Genomic DNA, 21,402 nt, shown 5'->3' on the forward strand with positions numbered 1-21,402 from the left:
TTAGTTTTATACAAATACATACTATAATATTTGATGTTATGTAAATATAAGTTCACCTTTTTTTGAGGAGTGACTTTGTTCGTTTGGCTTTATCTACAGGATACCTTGCGCTACTTTTATAAAGATATTTTGCTCCTTTTTCTTTTACGCTTAGTAATTCACATGTTGCAAAGGTTCTACTACTGGGTAGGAACAGCGATCAAGTAAGACTGACCTTGGGGTTTTACTAAAATGTGGGAATGATGAAATATTGTTTACCTTATGCGGAGAAGTATTCGAAATTTGTAACGCACTGTTTGTAATGGAACTTTTATAAGCCTGTGTCCTTATTGATTGGACATGGTACTTTCCTTTTCGTGGACGATGGAAGAAATTAGCGTTTTAATAGAGCTAACGTGGGAATTTTACGCGCGCCCGTTGAGTAAACAGGGTGATTTACGAACTAGAAACATTCCTCAACTGCTGCTGGAGTGCGTTGCGGTCGCGTATACCACGTCGGGGCCCACGTACCGTATGCACAAGTCGCATCGTTCCTGAGCGTTCAGCAGCACGTTGAACTTGGCACGCTCAACGTTAACGTTCGACAGCACGGTCCGTTTGCCGACGGCTTAAGACAGATAACTGCACGAAACTAAGTTCGTACGTAATTGTTTAAAAGTATGATGTAAAAATAAACAGGTAACCCTATTTTTTAACAATGTTAGGCTAATTTAAGGAGGAACATGTTTTCCTATTTTATACAGGGAGTTCCACAATTCATGTTATGCACTTGTAGAGATTGTAGATAGAACATAGTGGATCGAGTTTTACGTAGGAACGCATATCCTGAAACGTCATCCAACGACGCTACAGAGCGTCAAAGTTATAGTCTCCAGCGTCTGTACATGTTTGTACAGTACATACAGGGTGATTGTGTGATGATGTTACAAATTCTCAAGGATAATTAAGGAAGATAAATGCATCAATTTGAGGTAAGGGTCCCTGTATGTGAAACGAAAGAGTCGAAAGTTATACGTGAAAACCGTTCTGACACATCTGACAGTGGACTCCATGTACGTGTACTGTTGTAGCTAAGATTATACGGTAGGCAACCTGTGGTAGTCTGAACCAAAACAAGAAAAAATGTCTGGTAAACGTAGGCTCTAAAGTGCATACTTTAAGAGCTATGAGGACTTTTTCAACAGAGGATATGTGTTTATGTCATTATATAACATGACATTAGCGAAGATAAACAAGTGCTCATAACTCCTCAGGTATGCTTTTTAGGGTCCGTGTTTGACTTTTTTTCCTTATTTCTGTCCATACTACCACCTCTCAAAGTTGACCACCCTAAAATCATAGCAACAACAGTACCATTAATACCCCAAAATCTTAGTAACAACAGTACCATTACATGTATGCTATTGTCAGAAGTTTCAGAACGGTTTTCGCTTGTAAGTTGCGACTCGTTCGTTTCCGGTGCAAGGATACTTACCTCAAATTGATGCATTTATCCTTCTCCACTATCCTCGAAAGTTGTTTGTAAATACAAATGATTGAAGCGATTTCACAGCTCTACAATAACTTTATTAATTGAGATATTTTCACAATGCTTTGCACACACATACAAAAACTCAAAAAGTTTTTTTAGGCATTCACAAATGTTCGATATGTGCCCCTTTAGTGATTCGGCAGAACATCAAGCCGATAATCAAGTTCCTCCCACACTCGGCGCAGCATGTCCCCATCAATGAGTTCGAAAGCATCGTTGATGCGAGCTCGCAGTTCTGGCACGTTTCTTGGTAGAGGAGGTTTAAACACTGAATCTTTCACATAACCCCACAGAAAGAAATTGCATGGGGTTAAGTCGGGAGAGCGTGGAGGCCATGACAAGAATTGCTGATCATGATATCCACCACGACCGATCCATCGGTTTTCCAATCTCCTGTTTAAGAAACCTGAAGTGCGGCTTCAGTGGAACAAAACTTTATGAGTTTTTCTACGTATCTGTAGTGTGTCGTGACCATATGTCAATGAATGGAGCTACAGTGAATTTATGAAATCGCTTCAATCATTTGTAATAGCCCTGTATATATAGTCGCCGGCGACTCTAACTTCGACGCGCCGTATTGTCGTTGGATGACGTTTCCGGACACGCTTTCCTATGTAAAACTTGATCTCTCTAAAACCTTACAAGTTAAAACGTGTGTAATATGAATCGTGAAACTACGAGTGTAATAAGTAGTTATAGCTTCCCTATTGAGGTGTGGATGTGGGACGAGGAGGACTGGAAGAGATGACGCCAAACAGGAGATTGGTTCAAATGGCTCTGAGCACTATGGGACTTAAGAGCGGAGATCATCAGTCCCCTAGAACTTAGAACTACTTAAACCTAACTAACCTAAGGACATCACACACATCCATGCCTGAGGCAGGATTCGAACCTGCGACCGTAGCTGTCCCGCGGTTCCAGACGAAGCGCCTAGAACCGCTCGGTCACCACGGCCGGCTCCAAATGGGAGAGGTTTATACCCAGCAATAATGAAAGTATGATTCTAGGAAGGATAGCTGCTGCTACCTTCTTGTTTTTTTATTTACATAGTTGTTCTCCAGCGCGACGACTCTTTGATCAAAATATTACTAAGCTTAAAGGAGCAACAGAAATAATTTATTTGAGAATGAGATTTTCACTCTGCAGCGGAGATGTGCGCTGATAGGAAACTTCCTGGTAGATTAAAATTGCGTGCCGGCTCGAGAGTCGAACTCGGGATCTTTGCCTTTCGCGGGCAAGTGCTCGTATCAGCGCACACTCCGCTGCAGAGTGAAAATCTCATTCTGGAAACATCCCCCATGTTATTTCTATGTCATGTCTGCGTAATATCCTTTCTTCCAGGAGCACTAGTTACGTTAGGTTCGTAGGAGAGCTTCTGTGAAGTTAGGAAGGTAGGAGGCGAGATACTGCCAGAAGCAAAGCTGTGAGGACGAGTCGTGAGTCATACTTGGGTATCTCAGATGGTATGCCGGCACGGTAGCTCGGAGTGTTCGGTCAGAGAGCTGGCTGGTCTCAGTAATAAAAAAAATTAAAAAAAAACTGAGTGGAGGGATCAGCAATGTACTTCATCAGATGTCATGTGACATCCGCTGGGACCAAATACTCCCCTCCCCCCCCCCCACCCCCCCAAAAAAAACAAATGGTAGAGCAGTCACCTGCGAAGGGAAATGTCCCGAGTTCTAGTCTTAGTCCAGCACACAGTTTTACTCTGCCGGGAAGTTTCATAATTTTTTGAATTTTAGAGATTTTTTGTATCGCTTTTTTTTAATTTATAGTTTATGTTTTACAGATTGTACCTTACTTGTTTAGCCCCCATGCCCTGTGGAGCGACGACGTCTGTGATGAGCGTGTGCTGGGTGCTTTGCGTTGCAGTGGTGGACTGCGCGGTGACGGCGTGGGGCCCGTGGTCGGAGTGCGACGCGGACTGCGGCACCGGCATGATGCGGCGGTCGCGCTCCGTGCAGCGCCAGCCCGAGAACGGCGGCAAGCACTGCCCCTCGCTGCTGCAGAAGCGCGGCTGCCAGGGCACGCGCTGCCCGCACAGCAACAAGTCCGCGCTCAAGGGTGAGCGCCTGCACTTTGCTTGTCGTTAAAACATTGGCGTCCGTTCTGTTACTGTTTGCGCCATATAGTATTTACTGTAATCGTGAGAGGGAGGAGTTCGTAATAGAAAGAGAGTGGGAGAGCTGTATAGACGTATAGAGATATAAAGAGAGACGACGATACAGAGATATGGGTAGAGGAGGGAGGAAGGTGATAGGGGCAGTGAGAGAAAGGGGTAGAATAAAAAATATAAGGTTAGAGTACGAGAGCGAGATGGAGAGAGAAAATGAGACAAAGTGAACGAGAAAAAATAGACAGACACAGGGATACTCGGAATGATACAGGGAGACAGCAACAGAGTTAGAGAGAGGAAAAGAGAATGGGAAAGGGTAACAGGATGGAGCGTGAGAGGGGGATTATTGTTTGAGAGGGGGTTAGAGAATGAAAGAGGGATAAAATAGAGAGAGAGAGAGAGAGAGAAAGAGAGAGAGAGTGAGTTATCGACAGTGAGCGGTAGAGACAGAGAGGAGGGAGGATGGGGACAAGGGTAGTGAGAGTAAGGGATTAAAATAAGGGGCTAGACGACGAGTGTGAGGCAGAAGACAGAGAGAGGAAGAGAATGAGAGAAAGTTGGAGAGAACATATAAAAAGAGGCAGAGATACAGAATGTGTGTGAGACAGAGAGACACAAGGATAGTGGGAGTGAGACAGACAGTGACAGAATAAGAGAGGGAAATAGAACGCCAAGGTATGATAAGCAAAAATGTTAAAATGTACTTGAATTCCTATGGGACCAAACTGCTGAGGTCATCGGTCCCTAGACTTACGCACTACTTAAACTAACTTACGGTTAGAACAACACACAAACCCATGCCCGAGGGAGAACTCAAACTTCCGGCGGGAGGGACCGCAAAGTATGATAAGATAGGGAAAGAGTGTGGGGTACGACGATAGAGTGTAAGAGGCGGTTACAGTGTGAGAGAGTGAAAGACGGATAGAATGAAAGTGACAGAGGTAGAGAAACAAAGAGAGAGGGACATAGGTCTCGTTCTCGAGACAATCTCAGGCCCGATAGAATGAGAGAGAGAAAGTAATAAGGATACAGAGGGATAGAATAACCAAGATGGAAACAGAGGACGAAAGCGAGGCGGAGGAGAGAAAGACTTAGAGAGGAGTAGAAAAGGAGTGTGAGAACAAGAGAGAGAGAGGGAGAGAGAGAGAGAGAGAGAGAGAGAGAGAGAGATAGAGAGAGAGAGGGGAGTGAGTCGGAAATAGATTCAGACATGTCAACAGACGTACAATTAATTAGCGACCTGCACTGGATTCTAACGGCTAGCATTAAGGATCTGCTGCGGGATGACTTTTCTGGCGTAGTGTTAATAAGTTACATAAACATTGCTCATGAATGTCTGTCTATCAGTGAACACCATATAAAATCCGTCCAGCAGTTCCTTAGATTAAGATACACAGACAGAAAAGGTGGCGGGGGACTTTAATTCATAATAAGTATGCATGTATATGATGTCGTGGATAGTTTCGTAAGCTCTGTTAGCCTGTTCATGGACATTGTTACAAGAAGTTGCAGCACAAGACTGAAGCAAAATGCGGGACGATTTCTGCTGGGAATGGAAGTTCAACTATAAAATAAATAAATATAACGTAATGTTTCTCAATAGGGGAAGTGATACATTACTGCCTAAGTACAATAAATAACCTAACATGGAATGACCACGTAAAAGTAATTGCGGGGAAAGGAGATTCTAAACAGAGATTCATCGGGAGAATTCTAAGGAAATGTGATTTATTCACGAAAGAAGTGGCTTCCCTCTGCCGATCAGTTCTTGAGTGGCAGTCATCAGCCGCGCACACTCAGGCGTCCGGTCACGGTTCGCGCGGCTTCTCCCGTCGGAGGTTCGAGTCCTCCCTCGTGCATAGGTGTATGTGTTGTTCTTAGCGTAAGTTTAAGTTAGATTAAGTAGTTTGTAAGCTTATGGACCGATGACCTCAGCAGTTTGGTCTCATAAGATCTTACCACAAATTTCCAATTTGCTACTCATCAGTGTTGGACCCATGTCAAGTTAGATTAGTGGTGTAGACAGAGAAGCTGCGACGGAGATGGGCGCCTTTCGTCACACGATCGTTTAGTAAACACAGGAGCGATAGGTATGACGTTGCCCAAAAAACATTAACAGTAGACGATACAAAAAGACGCATTATGTGTCACACAGATTTACTGCTGAAAGAACCCACAAAAAGATACTGATTTGATGATTATGTTGTACTGTTCCAGTTTTGTGTCTTTTGAAATTCATCGTTGTTATATATGTCTTTTTTTTTTTTTTTTTTTTTTTTGTAAACCAGAAAGCTTTTTGATGTTGTGACAACCGATTTCGTAAACAGGTTTTTTCCAAACCGGTTTCCTGAATAGCATCGCCTAGATATTTGTGCTGGTAAACGCTCTCCATTTTTCCGTATTTAATTACTGGAATTTTCGGTGCTACGTTGTTGCTAGACCAGTGTTTCTGCTGCTTCTTCTTTAAGAATAACTGTTTTTTTTGTGCAGTTTGAATTTCCTGACATACATCTGCCCGATCGTTTGCGAAAGCTGAAAGTTTATTCTAATACTGGTTATTAATGATTTTATTGGTTCGTCAATTTTAGACTCCGATTTCAGTTTTCGCCATCGTGCATTAATTTTTCTGAGACACAACTGAAAATTAATACGTCATCTTGTATCTGTGGTGTCACCGCCAGACACCACACTTGCTAGGTGGTAGCCTTTAAATCGGCCGCGGTCCGCTAGTATACGTCGAACCCGCGTGTCGCCACTGTCAGTGATTGCAGACCGAGCGCCACCACACGGCAGGTCTAGAGAGACGTCCTAGAACTCGCCCCAGTTGTACAGCCGACTTTGCTAGCGAAGCTACACTGACAAATACGCTCTCATTTGCGGAGACGATAGTTAGCATAGCCTTCAGCTACGTCATTTGCTACGACCTAGCAAGGCGCCATTTATCCTTTGCTATTTATATTGTGAAGCATGTACTATCAGACCGATGTGCACCAATTATGGATTAAAGTTAAGTATTACATCAACTACGTACTTTATTTGCTACTATACATCCCCTTAACTGTTCCAGACCTCACGCCAGTCTGCGTGAGCTTTAACGCGTGCCTTTCGGCTACCCGTCACTGTGGATTGGCTGTCTTGCCAGTCCACAACAGTATCACTCATGTTTTAATTTCAAAATGTTCTGAAATTTCTTCACTGAACTTGACAGTAAAGCTACCTGCAGAGTAACCGTAGGGCTCTTGGAATACCACGATATGGCTGTCCAAATCATCACTGGACCATCACCATGTTTCAGTATTGGGACGCAGACTCGACCAGAGCTTGGAAACAGTGCAAAAAAGTTGGAAAAATTGTGAAACAAGACTGATCCCACCAAATGACATTTTTGCGTTGCTTTATAGTCCAAATTTTGTGGCTTCGGCATCGCGTTATCCTGTTACGGGCATGTGCTTCACTGGTGTCCGGTTTTCGAATTCCAGCTGGTCCAGCATCTCCCACCTTATGGAGCTCTCTTCATGTCGTTCTGGTGCTGACAGGATTCGCGAGAGCGACATTCAGTTCCGCAGTGACTTAAGCAGCAGTCGTTCTCATACTTTTTCGCCATGATCCTCTTCAGTGACTGTCCGTCGCGATCACTCAACACTTATTTTCGTCCTCGTTGTGACTTAGTTGATGATGTTTTTTCCTCCATCTGTGTATGCCGTGTAAGTATTAGATACTGTGTTCCTTGAAACGCCAACCTCTTCAGCTACATTGGTTATGGAAGCACACAACATACGAGGAGCAACAATTTGCCTACAGTAGAACTGACTTAGCTCCGACATAATGCATTCACAGCTACACAGAACCCTTGTCTGAGCACGGCTGACGCTGCAATGCACTGAGGACATTGCACAGGTGTCGTTCGTGGTCAAATACAGGGTGGTTATAACTAAACTTTCCTTATTTAACACTTTATAACACGGGAACTAATTAACGTAGGATGACCAAACAAGCACATGGGGAAGAGAAATGATGCAGAATCATTTCAATTGGAACAATTTTAATGTGCTGCTTCACTACATCATACCATTACTTATCGGCACCATTACTACTACAAAAGGGGATCAATATGGCACCCATAAGTGTCCAGAAGAGTCTGATGGCACAGGATTTCATTCTACACAGCAGAACGAAGAATTTCCGCAGGTATGCTGGCTACCTCTCTGAATATGCTGCACTTCAGATCAGCACATGTGTGAATGTTCCCCTAGTAAACCCTGTCCTTTAGGTAGCGCTACAACCAGAAATCGCAGGGAGTGACATCAGGTGATAGTGCCCGCCAAGCATTTGGAAACGTTCATCTGATAAATCGATCGTTTACAAATGTGTTTCGGGCAAGCAGGTGAACTTCACGAACGATGTGCGGTGATGCCCCATCTTGCATGAAAGCTATTGAGTTCAATGCGTCTCTCCTGTAGGGCGGGTATGACATGCTGACGAAGCATATCGCAGTAACGCTGGCCGATCACATTCAACGTCTTTGGTCCTTGAGCGCCAACCTGTTCAAGAAAGAATGGTCCAATGATGAAGATAACTGCGAAGCTACACCATACGGTGACACGTTCCCCACACAGAGGAACTTTATACACAGTGACTGGAGGTGAAGATCCCCATACTCAACAATCCTGTGTGTTTACCTCATCCGTCAGAGAAAATAGAGTTCCGTCTGTCCATAGGATGGTCCAAGGCCACTCGCTGTTCGATATGGATCTTGTACAGATACCGTCTCAGAATGGCTCGAAGCACCTTCCGTACAGTGGACCATGGGACGTTCAGTTGTTGTGACACATTGGAACGGTAGGGAGCTGGGCGCCGCGTTGTCTGGTATAAAAACAGCGATTTCGTCAACTACCTGTGATGCGACCGGTCGTCGGCCTCTTCCCGGAGCGACGCCCAGCTCTTCATCATTCCCTGCACAACAGGTGGAGAAAGAGGACCCTCCCGTAATCCTTTCAAACAGCGGCATTCTCGAAGGGCAGTTGCAGCATTACTTTCGCTTTGATAATAGAGTCTCACTGATAATGCCCTGTTCGTTTTGTCCAAGCTCATGTTGACGCTTTAAGAAGTGTACTGCGACTGGTCAGGGGTAAGAGATTATGAAGCACGATGGCTGATTACGGCATCTGGTGGCCATAGTTGGAACTGGATGGTGGCGCCGCGACGCATGGAAATCATGCACCCCGTACTCTGGACTTTAATGTAACCAAGTTTGGTACTCGTACGGTAATTAGTTTCTATGTTATAACGTGTTAAATAGGGAAAGTTTAATTATAATCACCCGGTACAACAGCACAAGCCGCAGACTTGGTTACATCTACATTTATGTTCAACTATGTATTTCTTAGCAGGTGAACGGAATGGACAGTGTCTTGAAAGGAGAATATAAGATGAACATCAACAAAAGTAAAACGAGGATAATGGAATGTAGTCGAATTAATAGTAAATGAGTATCGCTATTTGGGGAGCTGAATAACTAATGATGGTCGAAGAAGAGAGGATATAAAATGTAGACTGGCAATGGCAAGTAAAGCGTTTCTGAAGAAGAGAAATTTGTTAACATCGAGTATAGATTTAAGTGTCAGGAAGTCGTTTCTGAAAGTATTTGTATGGAGTGTAGGCATGTATGGAAGTGATACGTGGACGATAAATAGTTTGGACAAGAAGAGAACAAAAGCTTTCGAAATGTGGTGCTAGAATGCTGCATATTAGATGGGTAGATCACATAACTAATGAGGAGGTATTGAACAGAATTGGGGAGAAGAGAAGTTTGTGGCACAACTTGACTAGAAGAAGGGATCGGTTGGTAGGGCATATTCTGAGGCATCAAGGGATCACCAATTTAATATTGGAGGGCAGATTGGAGGGTAAAAATCGTAAAGGTAGACCAAGAGATGCATACACTAAGAAGATTCAGATGAATGTAGGCTGCAGCAGGTACAGGGAGATGAAGAAGCTTGCACAGGATAGAGCAGCATGGAGAGCTGCATCAAACCAGTCTCTGGACTGAAGACCACAACAACAACAACATGTATTTCTTGCGGTGTTTCCATATTTTTCTGTAACCTCTTTAGCTCAGTGATGGTAATTCTTACTTTTTGGAACGTTCGTAATGATAGTTTTTTGAAGAAACACGCGATTTAATTATAATTTAGACAAGTCTTTGCAGGAACAGTAAAAAAAGAACAATATAGAAAACATTATTTGTTACCTGAATACTTTATTTGTCTTTGGCCCACTGACGCAAAATGCGATCAGTAGCAACGGAGGCCGGCAGCTGGACAGTCAAACCATAAAGTGAAAAAATAGATGCGCGTATTGAATGCACGAGTCATAGCGCCTGGCATCAGGAAAAGTTACGAGGCCGTACCACCTCTCGTGAGAAGTATGGCGACAGGGCATCGATACGTCACACACGAGCAGCCGGCCGACGCATCACTCGGGGTCAGCCTGAGGTACGGCCAATAAATTCGCAGGTGATCCTCCGGCATTACCTCTGCGTCCACAGTGGCTTCGCTGGCAGGTCATCAGCACGGGCTTCGCTCGTTTGGAAGTGTTCAGTACACCGACACAACCCGTCTGATTTCTTCCGACTGCATGGACATGTACATCTACATCTACATCAATACTTCGCAAGTCAACTGATGGTGTGTGACGGAGGGTACTATCCTCTTCCCTCTACCACTCGCGAATGGCGTATGGGAAGACGATTATAGGTAATCCTCTGTATTGGCTCGAATTGGGGCGAGATCTATGTGGGATGAAGTAACATATGTTGTCCGACTTTCCCCGGACAGCACTTTCTCGAAATATCAGTGGTAAACCTCTCCGTGATGGACAACGGCTCTCTTGTAACGTCTGCCACTGGAGTTTGTTGAGCTTCTCTGGGACGATCTCGTGCAGACTGAACGATCCCGTGACGAAACGCACCGCTCTTCTTTGGATCTTCTCTATCTCTTCTGCCAATACTACCTGCTAACGGTGCCAGAGTGATCAACAGAACGCAAGAATCGGCCGCATAAGCGCCTTGTAAGCCCTTCTTTACTATTTTCCTGTCTGGCGTCTGATTTTGCCACTATTTGCGTTGTGTGGTGATTCCACTTAAGATCGCTCTACATAGTTACTCCTACACACCTTACGGTAGGTACTGTCTCCAGTAATTTGTCATCAATAGTGTTTCTGTACACTTGCGAATCCAATTTATTTACATTGGGGGTCAACTGCCAGTGGCTACATCATACTGATCTGTAGTTCATTCTGGAGACAGATACTGTCTTCTGGCATTGCTGCCTTCTTATAGGCGACCACATGATCTGCTAATAGTCTTAAAGGGCTTCCGTCGCTTTCAACTAGGTCATTTATATACACTATAATCAGTAACGGTCCTATCACAATTCCTTTTGGTACCGCCGAAATTACCTTCGCATCTGTTGGTTTTGTTCCGTTGAGACGCAAGGAAGTCTTGACTCTAGTCGTAAATCCAGTCTGATACTCGGTTAAGTTTGTGTTTTTATTTTATTTTATTTTATTTTATTTTACTAAACAATGCAGACGCGTTGTTGAAGTGAAAGAACACGGCGTCAAACCGAGCATCGTTGTCTACAGCGCTACGGATCTCATGGAGGAACAGTGCGAGCTGAGTTTCACAAAATCTCTGTTTGCAGAATTCATGCTGATTCTCATAGAGGAGATCTTCGTTCTCCAAATATGTCATAATGCTTGAGCATAAACATGTTCCATAATTCTACAACTGACTGACATCAACGACATAGGCCTGTAACACCATGCAACGAGATTTTGTTTAACTTAATTTTTTGTTGTTTCTGGTGCATTACGTTCCAAGATACCATGTAAACACTAATTCGCAGACGGGAAATTGTTTTTAGGGCAATTCTTTGATTTTATTTCGTAATTTTAGGAAAATATATTGATATGGAACAATGAATGCGCGTTTTCATATGCCCCTGAAACGAAACAAAAGACATTGTTAAAAATGTAAATGCAGTACGTATATACATAAAAACTGTTAAAGTATATGAAAATGTTTACATGACATGTATATGTGTCTAAAAATATGTTGTCTTCCCACGTTTCCACTTGTAAGTTACGTCACTCTCTCTGAGGTTTCAACCTCTTGCAGGAGCTATCAATGAAGATTGGTCAGTGCTAGTTAAACCCTGTTTCCTTCAAAAGTAGCACATTGTGGAAATAGCACTGGTTGTCTGCCAGAGTGAAGTGTTGTGAGAAAGTTTCGTAGCGTTTCCTTGGGTTGGATATCTTGCAAATCTTTCCCAATAGGCTCCAGTGCTTTAGTCTCGATGTTAGGATTTCCGCATTGGATTTTGTAGTACCTAGATCCGTGATCAGGCCATTTAGCTCATTTTGTATGGGGAAGTGAAGTTTAGCATCTTCATCCTCTTAGAAGTCTCTTTCTTGGTCGATTTCGGTATTTGATTCATTACTGCTACCTTCACACCTCTTCAGCACTAGAGTAGGAGGAATAGGAAGCTCATCAACGTGTGGAATGGGCCTAAGACATGAAGGCAAGTATGGATATGAAAAAAAACATTGGTTTTCTTTTCCCTCTTATGATGAGAACAGCAACACAGAAATAGCAGTTGAAAAAGTGATTTGTTGGTTCTCGCAAAAAATTGGGTGTTTTCTCCTCTATAACTGGCCTCGAGAGTAGATCTACAACAACCACACACAACATGTGGTACCCAGTTCTTGTATCCCTCAGGGATACCAAAATAAGACATGCGTACTGAGCGGAAATTGTTACCATCCTTAATGCTATGCTTTACTGCTTTCAGTCGCAGGAAGGACGACACACGTAGCAAAAACAGTTTGTATGATTCTTACAATAACGGGAAGATGCCATTATTCATCAGTAACGTGAATCCGAAACAGATAACATACAACTGAACAGTTTATTCATCTCATGTATTAAGCGTTCTTAGCAAATATTATTTTAACCAATCAGTTTCATATAATTGGGCATAAGAAGCAAAGAAACGATCATACAACACTAGGATTATTCAGTGTATAGTTGTGACGTCATTCATCCAAAACAAACATAAAATTCACTTAAACAAGCAAAAGTTTTGTTTTTGCACAGTGTAATTATCTGTATCTATCCTACGACGTTCTTTGGCAACAGGAAGGAGTTTACCTTTTTTTCCAGTCGCTATGTACCCCTCGTTACTCCAGCGGATACTACGACAAACTGCTGCTGGAAGGGAGCAAGGTTCTTTCACGTAATGTTTGTGGAGACTTACAGGTATCTGACCTGATCCCGATGCCTCTCCATTACTAAGCGATTACAGTTGCTTTTCCATTCCGCGATCGGTTATCTCAATATCTGCCTCTTCGACGTTCGTACTATGAATGGAAAGAGGGGCCGTATTACGATTTGCTGCTGTCAAACAGTTTCAGAAGACCGGATTCGATATTTCGGCCTTCTCTCTGTTACTTTCATTTTCGGTATCTGCGTGATCACTGAGCGACTGAATAGATGATTTCGAACCAGTTAGTGAATTCGACCAAAACTTGGTAGGTGTTTTAGTCAGATCATTCGCGGAACGGCCGTGGAGTCGCTGGATATCAGCCTCGTGGCCATCCTCGGAGCCCACGCAGTCTCCGCGATGGGATCGGCGGTCCACAAGAGGAGTTGCGTAGTGTACTGCCCTGCAGACTTACTCAGAAAAGTGTGTTGGACAACCTGGATTATTCCTTCACTCTGGATTACTTATAAAATGTAAGTAAGCGTCGCCAGCCTCGGTTTAACCATCGATACGGCTTTAAGAACGTCAGTACTTCTGTAAGACTAATTACTATGCAACTGCAGTCCATTTACTTTAAGAAAACTCTCGGATCCAACCACTGGACTAGAAAACGACGCCACCAACAGGCACTACACGGCCTCCGACTAGTATCTAACTATCCGCGCCGGTTGTCTTGGTAATTGAAACAAGACAGAAGTCTATTGAATAACGATCAGTGTGAAGCACCTGTTTCGAGCCCAAACTGACGTTAAGAATTTTATGAAGTATGGCACAGTGATTTATTTACAACACGTGCGTGGTTCGCAAAGCAGTAGCATATGAACAGTCCAGTCACATTAATGTGACCACCGGTCAAAAGCCCGAATTACATTTTGCAGTATAGACTACTGCGAGGCTCGCAGGAAGAGAGTGAGTGAAGTTCTGAAAGGTACCGACAAGGATCTGTACTAGGTGTCTCAGTTAAGGATTTATGGTACGAATAGTTCGATAGTGTGTTGTCACCGCCAGACACCACACTTGCTAGGTGGTAGCCTTTAAATCGGCCGCGCTCCGTTAGTATACGTCGGACCCGCGTGTCGCCACTATCAGTGATTGCAGACCGAGCGCCGCCACACGGCAGGTCTAGAGAGACTTCCTAGCACTCGCCCCAGTTGTACAACCGACTTTGCTAGCGATGGTTCACTGACAAAATACGCTCTCATTTGCCGAGACGATAGTTAGCATAGCCTTCAGCTACGTCATTTGCTACGACCTAGCAAGGCGCCATTACCAGTTACTATTGATACTGAATCATGTACAGTCAAGAGCGACGCTCACCATTAATGGATTGAAGTTAAGTATTCCACCAGCTACGTCCGTTTTTCTAAAGTCTAATTTCCTTGTCCTGTTCCAGACCTCACGCGAGCCTGCGTGAGCTAAAGCGCGTGCCTTTCGGCTTCCTCTAATAAACACCAGATAGAATTCCCGGTTTTGTTTAAATCCCCGGGGGGGGGGGGGGGGGGAGTCTGTTGGCCAGGGGAGTATGGTGTACTCATCCTGGTGTTCTTCGAAGCACTCGTATATACTGAGAGCTATTTGACAAGTTGCACTGTCCTGCTGGTAGATGTCACTGTGCTGAGAAAAAACGAACTGCACGTAGGGATAGACATGGTCCCTAAGGACAGATGCATACGTACGTTGATACCGCCCTTGCCGCAGTGGTAACACCGATTCCTGTCAGATCACCGAAGTTAAGCGCTGTCTGGCTGGGCTAGCACTTGGATGGATGACCGTCCGGGCTGCCGAGCACAGTTGGCAAGCGGGGTGCACTCAGCCCTTATGAGGCAAGCTGAGAAGCGGCTCCGGTCTCGTAAACCGACATACGGCCGGGAGAGTGATGTGCTGACCACATGCTCCTCCGTGTCCGCAGCCAGTGACGCCTGTGGCGTGAGGATGACTCGGCGGCCGGTCGGTGTAGTCTGTCGGTAAACTGAAGAGCGAGTGAGCGTGTCCCCACTCTGCCAACCCAGCTACGTCACGAGGCGCTTCTACAGGCTGCTTCACAACGTAGTACCGGCCCTGACGCGGCGCGCGCCTTAAATCTGTGGCGACGCCGTGTAGAGATACGTCTCGGCTGTGTTTATTTTTAGACAAATTCATTACGACCATAAGAAATATAAAAAACGATAGATTAAATAATATTAAATAGATTAAATAATAGATTAAATAGATTAAGTAATATTAACATAAGACCGGAAGTCAGGATTCCACTACAAACATAGAACCATATGCCTGTTCATGTGAATATGTTTCTCTATTGCTATTCGTAAAACGAACCCCATGTAATGCAATCAGTCTGTGGAATTCTAGGCTTGTTCTTATTTTGTGTTTCTACTAAAAGGTAGATGTTTCCTTTGAAGCACTGCATTGAAACTTAACAGTTCTTGCAACACGAAGAGTGTTTAAAAAGTAAGCAGAAATTTATAAATTTGTATGTTGTATAGTCCGATTTGCACTACTTTTTTGTAACTGTCTTCGTAAACATGCCTCAAAAGTATGTGTACAATGTTATGCATATTGGGTATTTACTCTTTTGTCAGCTGTCAGAAAGGTTACACGTGTTTTGGTAGCATCAACGATTATTTGTTTTGTATAAAAATAAATTACAGAATCTGTATTAAATTTTGTTATAAGAATGGAATAACGTGTATGACATCATTATAAATGGTAAATATTGCTTCTGGTGAGCCTGTTATGAGTAAACCAAGGGCAGACAAGTGGTATAAACATTTCAAAGCAGGTCTTAAGGGACAGCGGTTTTACAAGCATGGATAAGATTAAAAATGCATAGTTAAGAGACCTATGAACTATCCCGAAGAAACAGTTCCTAAAGTGTTTCGGGAATTGGAAAAAGCGCATAAGTGTATAGGATGTAATGGGGAATATTTTGAAGAGGATAGTATTACTGTAGATTAACAAATAAAGTTTTTACCAAAAAATAAAAGTACTAAGTGAACGCACCTCGTATGTGAAGCTTTTTGCTCTGAAGTTCAGAATCGGTGTACATGTTTCGAAGGAAATTTGAACAGTGTTTAGAATAGCCACTTCGCACATGTTTTAAGCAATATGTCTTAGAATCAGGTCAACAATGATCGAGATAGAGATTTAGTGTTCCATAAGGATCAAAGATTTCACGTGATTTTGAAACTGTAGCGATGGGTTCCCTCCCAAAATTATTAGTTTTCCTTCGTGGCGATTCCTGTTAACCATGCGGGTTATTTTCGCGTTCCTTCCTTGTGTGTCCTGTTGAGTAAGGCTGACGTTTGCATGAATTGCAGCTCTTTGATTGGGACTGGTAATATTAGCCAACAGTTCTTTTTGGATTGCCTCTTTAATACACGCTGTAATAACATGATCGAACGCTCGTTACTCCGCAAATACCTTCTCTTCTTCGTATTCTGTTCATTTTCTTGCAATGCTAGACGATTATCCATCACTTCCGGACATCGAAGTATATCAGTAAGTACACAAAGTTAAATCACTGACACTGACAACTAAGATCCCACGAACAGGAACGACTTACATCACTGCACGCCATCTACACCGCTAGACAGGTAACGGGCAACAGATTTTGGGTGCCCCTGTTGGCTGGTGGCAGAGTTCTTCCGGGAAAGGCCGTTTCCTGCACCAAAAGCGCTGTTCGCTCTTGAGTTTACAGACAGACTAGACCGTTGAGCCTTCCAAGGCCTGTTTGGACGGAGTTTAGTTTAGTTTCGGCTTTAGTTCATGTTGATCCATTGTGCCTTCAATAATGACGTCATCATCCAGGGCATACCATGAAAAAATTCCTCAGACATAGTATTCCCTCCTGCGGCCTGGATTTTCCCTTTCAGTGTGTCATTACTGAACACGCCAATGGCCATCTGTCTGGTGGAGCATAAAGAGTGATTCATCTCAAAAAGGCCACTCAGTGGACGCCCAGTTATGATACCGGCGTGCATATTCAGCCATAATCGTCGATGACCAGCAGTCAGCACGAACCAGGCGCCTGCAGTGGAAGTCCGTACAAAGCAACGTTCGCTGAAAAGTGTTGAGGAGACACTGTTAGCAGCACCTTGGTCCACCTGGCTGGTCAGTTAGTTGCTCAGCAATAGCTCGTCTAGTCGCCCGTACACACCTCCGCAGCCGCCGTTCTGCCCTGTCATTTGTGGCCCATGGTGTGCCACAGTGGTCTCGGTGCCGGTTTTGGATAGCGCCATTTTGCAGGCATGGCATATTTTATCTACGGTGGCATGCAAACAGTTTAAAAACGAAGCCGTTTCGGAAATGCTTCCACCCTTGGCCACATCAGAAAAATGTCTCCGTTTCCACATTACGACAACGACTGTACTGTTTGTGAGACCTGAGTTTCTCCTGGCGTATACAACTCTCAAATAACTTCCGGGAATTCAGCCAGGTAACACTTTCAGCGATGGCCGATATTTCGGCGGGAGAACACCCCGCCATTTTCAAGGCAAACTGCAACGGACAGGCGGCGTACATGCAAATTTAAAACCTCGGTTCTCGGACTGAAGCAGGAAAGATAACACACACACACACACACACACACACACACACTGAACACTAGTGCCACCAAAGATGGCCAAACTCAGAGCTATCGATAGTGAGACTATGAATTCGCAGGTGAGGTAGCATAGACTCTGTCCCTCTGTTTTTTGACAAGGGAGAGAGCCGGATTGCAAACAGAGTTTAAACAGAAACCTCCATCCCTGTTAACGAGGTTGCTCGCTAATTTAATCTCAACTGCCTCCCTAATAACACTGTCTTAATAGCTGGACGTGCATGCCACTGCGTAAGGCGGGAGTATATCGTATCCCTTGTAGCTGCGGCGTGGCACATATTGGTCAAACTATCAGGACCGTGGAGGACCGATGCACTGAGCATAAACGGGACACACGATTACAGCAGCCAAATAGATCTGCTATTGCCGAACATTTTTTGGATACTGGTCACCCCATGTTATATAATAACACCGAGATATTGGCATGCACGTCCAGCTATTGGGACAGTGTTATTAGGGAGGCAGTTGAGATTAAATTAGCGAGCAACCTCGTTAACAGGGATGGACGTTTCTGTTTAAACTCTGTTTGGAATCCGGCTCTCTCTCTTGTCAAAAAACAGAGGGACAGAGTCTATGCTACCTCACCTGCGAATTCATAGTCTCAGTATCGATAGTGCTGACTTTAGCCATCTTTGGTGGCACTAGTGTTCAGTGTGTGTGTGTGTTATCTTTCCTCCTTCAGTCCGAGAACCGAGGTTTTAAATTTGCATGTACGTCGCCTGTCCGTTGCAGTTTGCCTTGAAAATGGCGGGGTGTTCTCCCGCCGAAATATCAGCGGTCGCTGAAAGTGTTGCCTGGCTGAATTACCGTAAGTTATTTGAAAGACTGTACTGTTGTCCGCATCTCCCCGACATGTTTTATGTACCCTCCGCTGTTAGTACTGCCACCTGCAGTCTGTGAGTGGTTATTGCACATTGACGGCGAAAATACCCGGTGATCACATTAATTTGACAGGACTGCGTACATCGTCTTGGAAACTATAAGGAACATTCAAAAAATCGCCATCCACTGTAACATATTGCAGGAGAGGACGACACGCTGCTGAGCAAAACATCAGTGTACCTGGAAATGTTTATCAACTCAAGATGGACATGGTATCTCGAAACTGGGTATGCCTTTGAAATAAAGCATTACAACAGTATTTGTGACTCACGGCATTATAACGATATAAATATTGCCTGTGTGATGCTCTACTTCTGTTCGCTCACGTATGAGATCCCATGTCAAAGCCAAAGTGCGGTATCAGTAGGCTGCAACGATCTGACCGGTTTTATGTTCCGTCTCCCAGGCTATTGATCTCTGATTGCAAAAATGAAAATTGCTGAGCAGAATGGTGTTATCGATGGCCCTACCTTCGCTCAAAACTGTATTTACATAGTGGCTTGCGGAAGAGAATCTCTAGTAGCGTCGTTAGTTACGCTTGATTAAAACGGTATTGAGGGGCAGAAGGGTAGCGGAATTACAGGCCATAACCCTACTCACAGTTCAATTGAAAAAGAGGCTCCACTACTGACGTATGGCAAGTAGAAACGATTTACTGCAACCAGGCAGCGTTTAATAATTGTATAATAACTCATGACACCGTATTTTAAATGAAAAGTGTTTGCCATTACTAATAGGTGTAAGTAGTCAAATTAGCTTCCATTAGGAAAGTGGAATGCACTCAACGACTGTAATATGGCTTTCAAAATGATGGAGAGCAGCAATCAGTCGTTTCCTTTTTGACTTTATTAAGGCAAATTCAGATTCCCCCGGTGACTAGCCATTATCAGTGGAGTATTTCAGAGTATTGACACGTGCCCTGGCACGTGAACCACTCTTTTTTGGGCTCCTGCCACAGTTCATTCAAGACTGAACTGCGACAGCAGACCGAATAACAGGGGTTGACGCACTATGGCACGCATTAAAACTCCGAAATACTGCACTGACAATAGATAGTTATCGGCCGAAATCTGTCCGCCCCTGGCAACTGAGAGGCCAGCGCGACAGAATGTCCATCCTAAGGGCCCGTGTTCGATTCCCGTCTGGGTCGGAGATTTTCTTTGCTCAGGGGCTGGGTGTTGTGTTATCCTACTCATCATCATCTCATCCCCATCGACGCTCAAGTCGCCGAAGTGGCGTCAAATCAAAAGACTGGCACCTGGCGACCAGTCTACCCGACGGGAGGCCCTAGCCACACGACATACACATTTTTTTTAGCCGAAACCTGGATTTGCTTTAATAAAGCCAGAAAGGAAACGACCGATTGGTACTCTCTATCATTTTGGAAGGTGAAAATAGTGTTCAGTTATTTTATTTTTCGCATTCTGTTGAGTTTCGTATCGCATTATACTGTTATCTAAAGTAACCAAGTACTTCACACCGTACTAGGACTTAAAGAACAAATATATGGTTGTAAATAGCAAATACAATAACTGGAAAATTAAACGCAGTGTAGTTACCAATGCAGATGGACGGCCGCGGTGGCCGAGCGGTTCTAGGTTCTTCATTCCGGAACCGCGTGGCTGTTGTGGTCGCAGGTTCGAATCCTGCCTCGGGCATGGATGTGTGTGATGTCCTTAGGTTAGTTAGGTTTAAGTAGTTCTAAGTTCTAGGGGACTGATGGCCTCAGATGTTAAGCCCCATAGTGCTCAGAGCCATTTGAACCAATGCACATAAGAGTAACATTATGGTGATCGCAAAAAGCAAATAAATGCAAACAGCACTCACAGGTTAGGACTTGATATGTGCTGAGTGGCCAACTGCTGCCAAAGGGCAGCACGAAGGATGATCTATGTTCGTGGTTCATGTGATCAACGTGTCGCCAGTTCCTGCTGCAGTTATTGCCAATAGAAGAATCCAGACGGTCTTCATCAAGCGGCTCCTCATTTTGCCTCACGAGGCTGAGTGAACCCTATTCCAGAGCCCCCTACCTCAGAAAACATCTGAGGAGCTGCCAGAAGTCGAACCCGGCTCCTTCTTCACTGAAGGCAGCGATGGTAACCATATGGCTACGGGTATGATCAGTCGCGAATGTAACTGAGTTAAGTAGCTTACATACACTTCATGTAGCAAGGCAGACGTTCGACATTGTGGCAGTGAAAAGGCTGTGGCTGCTTTTAATGGACTGGCTAATTTTACGAGAAGTTCCAGTTCTGAATAATGAAAAACATTGTACAATTGTGCTCCTGCTCCCAAGAGCGTCACATAAGCGATACCTTCACTTAGTCAGCTGCTGCCATAAATTTCATTTCTCCTGAATTTAATTACGTACCTTTTAATTAGTTATGAGATCTACGAGTGTAATCTCTGCCGTCGTTCTGTGGCACTACATTTCAAGATCTATTCTTGTCTCGTATCTGCGGCTTATCTTCCAAGTTGCATTCGCAGACAAAGCTACACTTCAGATAACTTCTCGAAAGAAATTTCAATAAAATGCAATGTTAAAAACTTCTCTTTATCATTTTGTACCATCTTTACTTTGGCCATCGTCAATTATCTTACTACCCCACCAGCAAAACACGTCTACTGCTTTAACTTTCTCAATTAATAATCTTATTTTGTTAGTCTTATTTGACTTAATTTCATTACATTTTCTTTATTTCGTTTGGTGTTGAAAGGAAGTTGAAACACACGTCGGTAGGTAGGTATAAAATATCCGTAGAAATAACAGCGTAATAATTCTATCCATAATTTGTAAAACTGTCATTGTAAGAATAAAATTCGACTGCAGACCACATAATCACTGGTGGGAACAAATGGATGACAACGAAAACAATAAGTATTTATTACGTATAATTTTATTTTTCTGTTACTCGACCCGACTCGTACAGAATCAGTGATAGTTGAAGCA

General features: G+C 43.8%; 1 protein-coding gene across 1 annotated transcript in view; it reads left to right on the top strand.

The window, feature by feature from the left end:
- Positions 1-3,345: 3,345 nt before the first annotated feature.
- The window catches only part of LOC126101201 (somatomedin-B and thrombospondin type-1 domain-containing protein-like), a 370,695-nt gene continuing 352,638 nt past the window's right edge, over positions 3,346-21,402 (top strand). The window contains exon 1 of the mRNA XM_049911896.1: positions 3,346-3,595. Within this exon, the coding sequence (XP_049767853.1) occupies positions 3,346-3,595 (250 nt within the window). The remainder of the gene's footprint in view (positions 3,596-21,402) is intronic.

The sequence above is a fragment of the Schistocerca cancellata genome, chromosome 9 (genome assembly GCF_023864275.1).
Source record: "Schistocerca cancellata isolate TAMUIC-IGC-003103 chromosome 9, iqSchCanc2.1, whole genome shotgun sequence".
NCBI classification, from domain to species: Eukaryota; Metazoa; Arthropoda; class Insecta; order Orthoptera; family Acrididae; genus Schistocerca; species Schistocerca cancellata.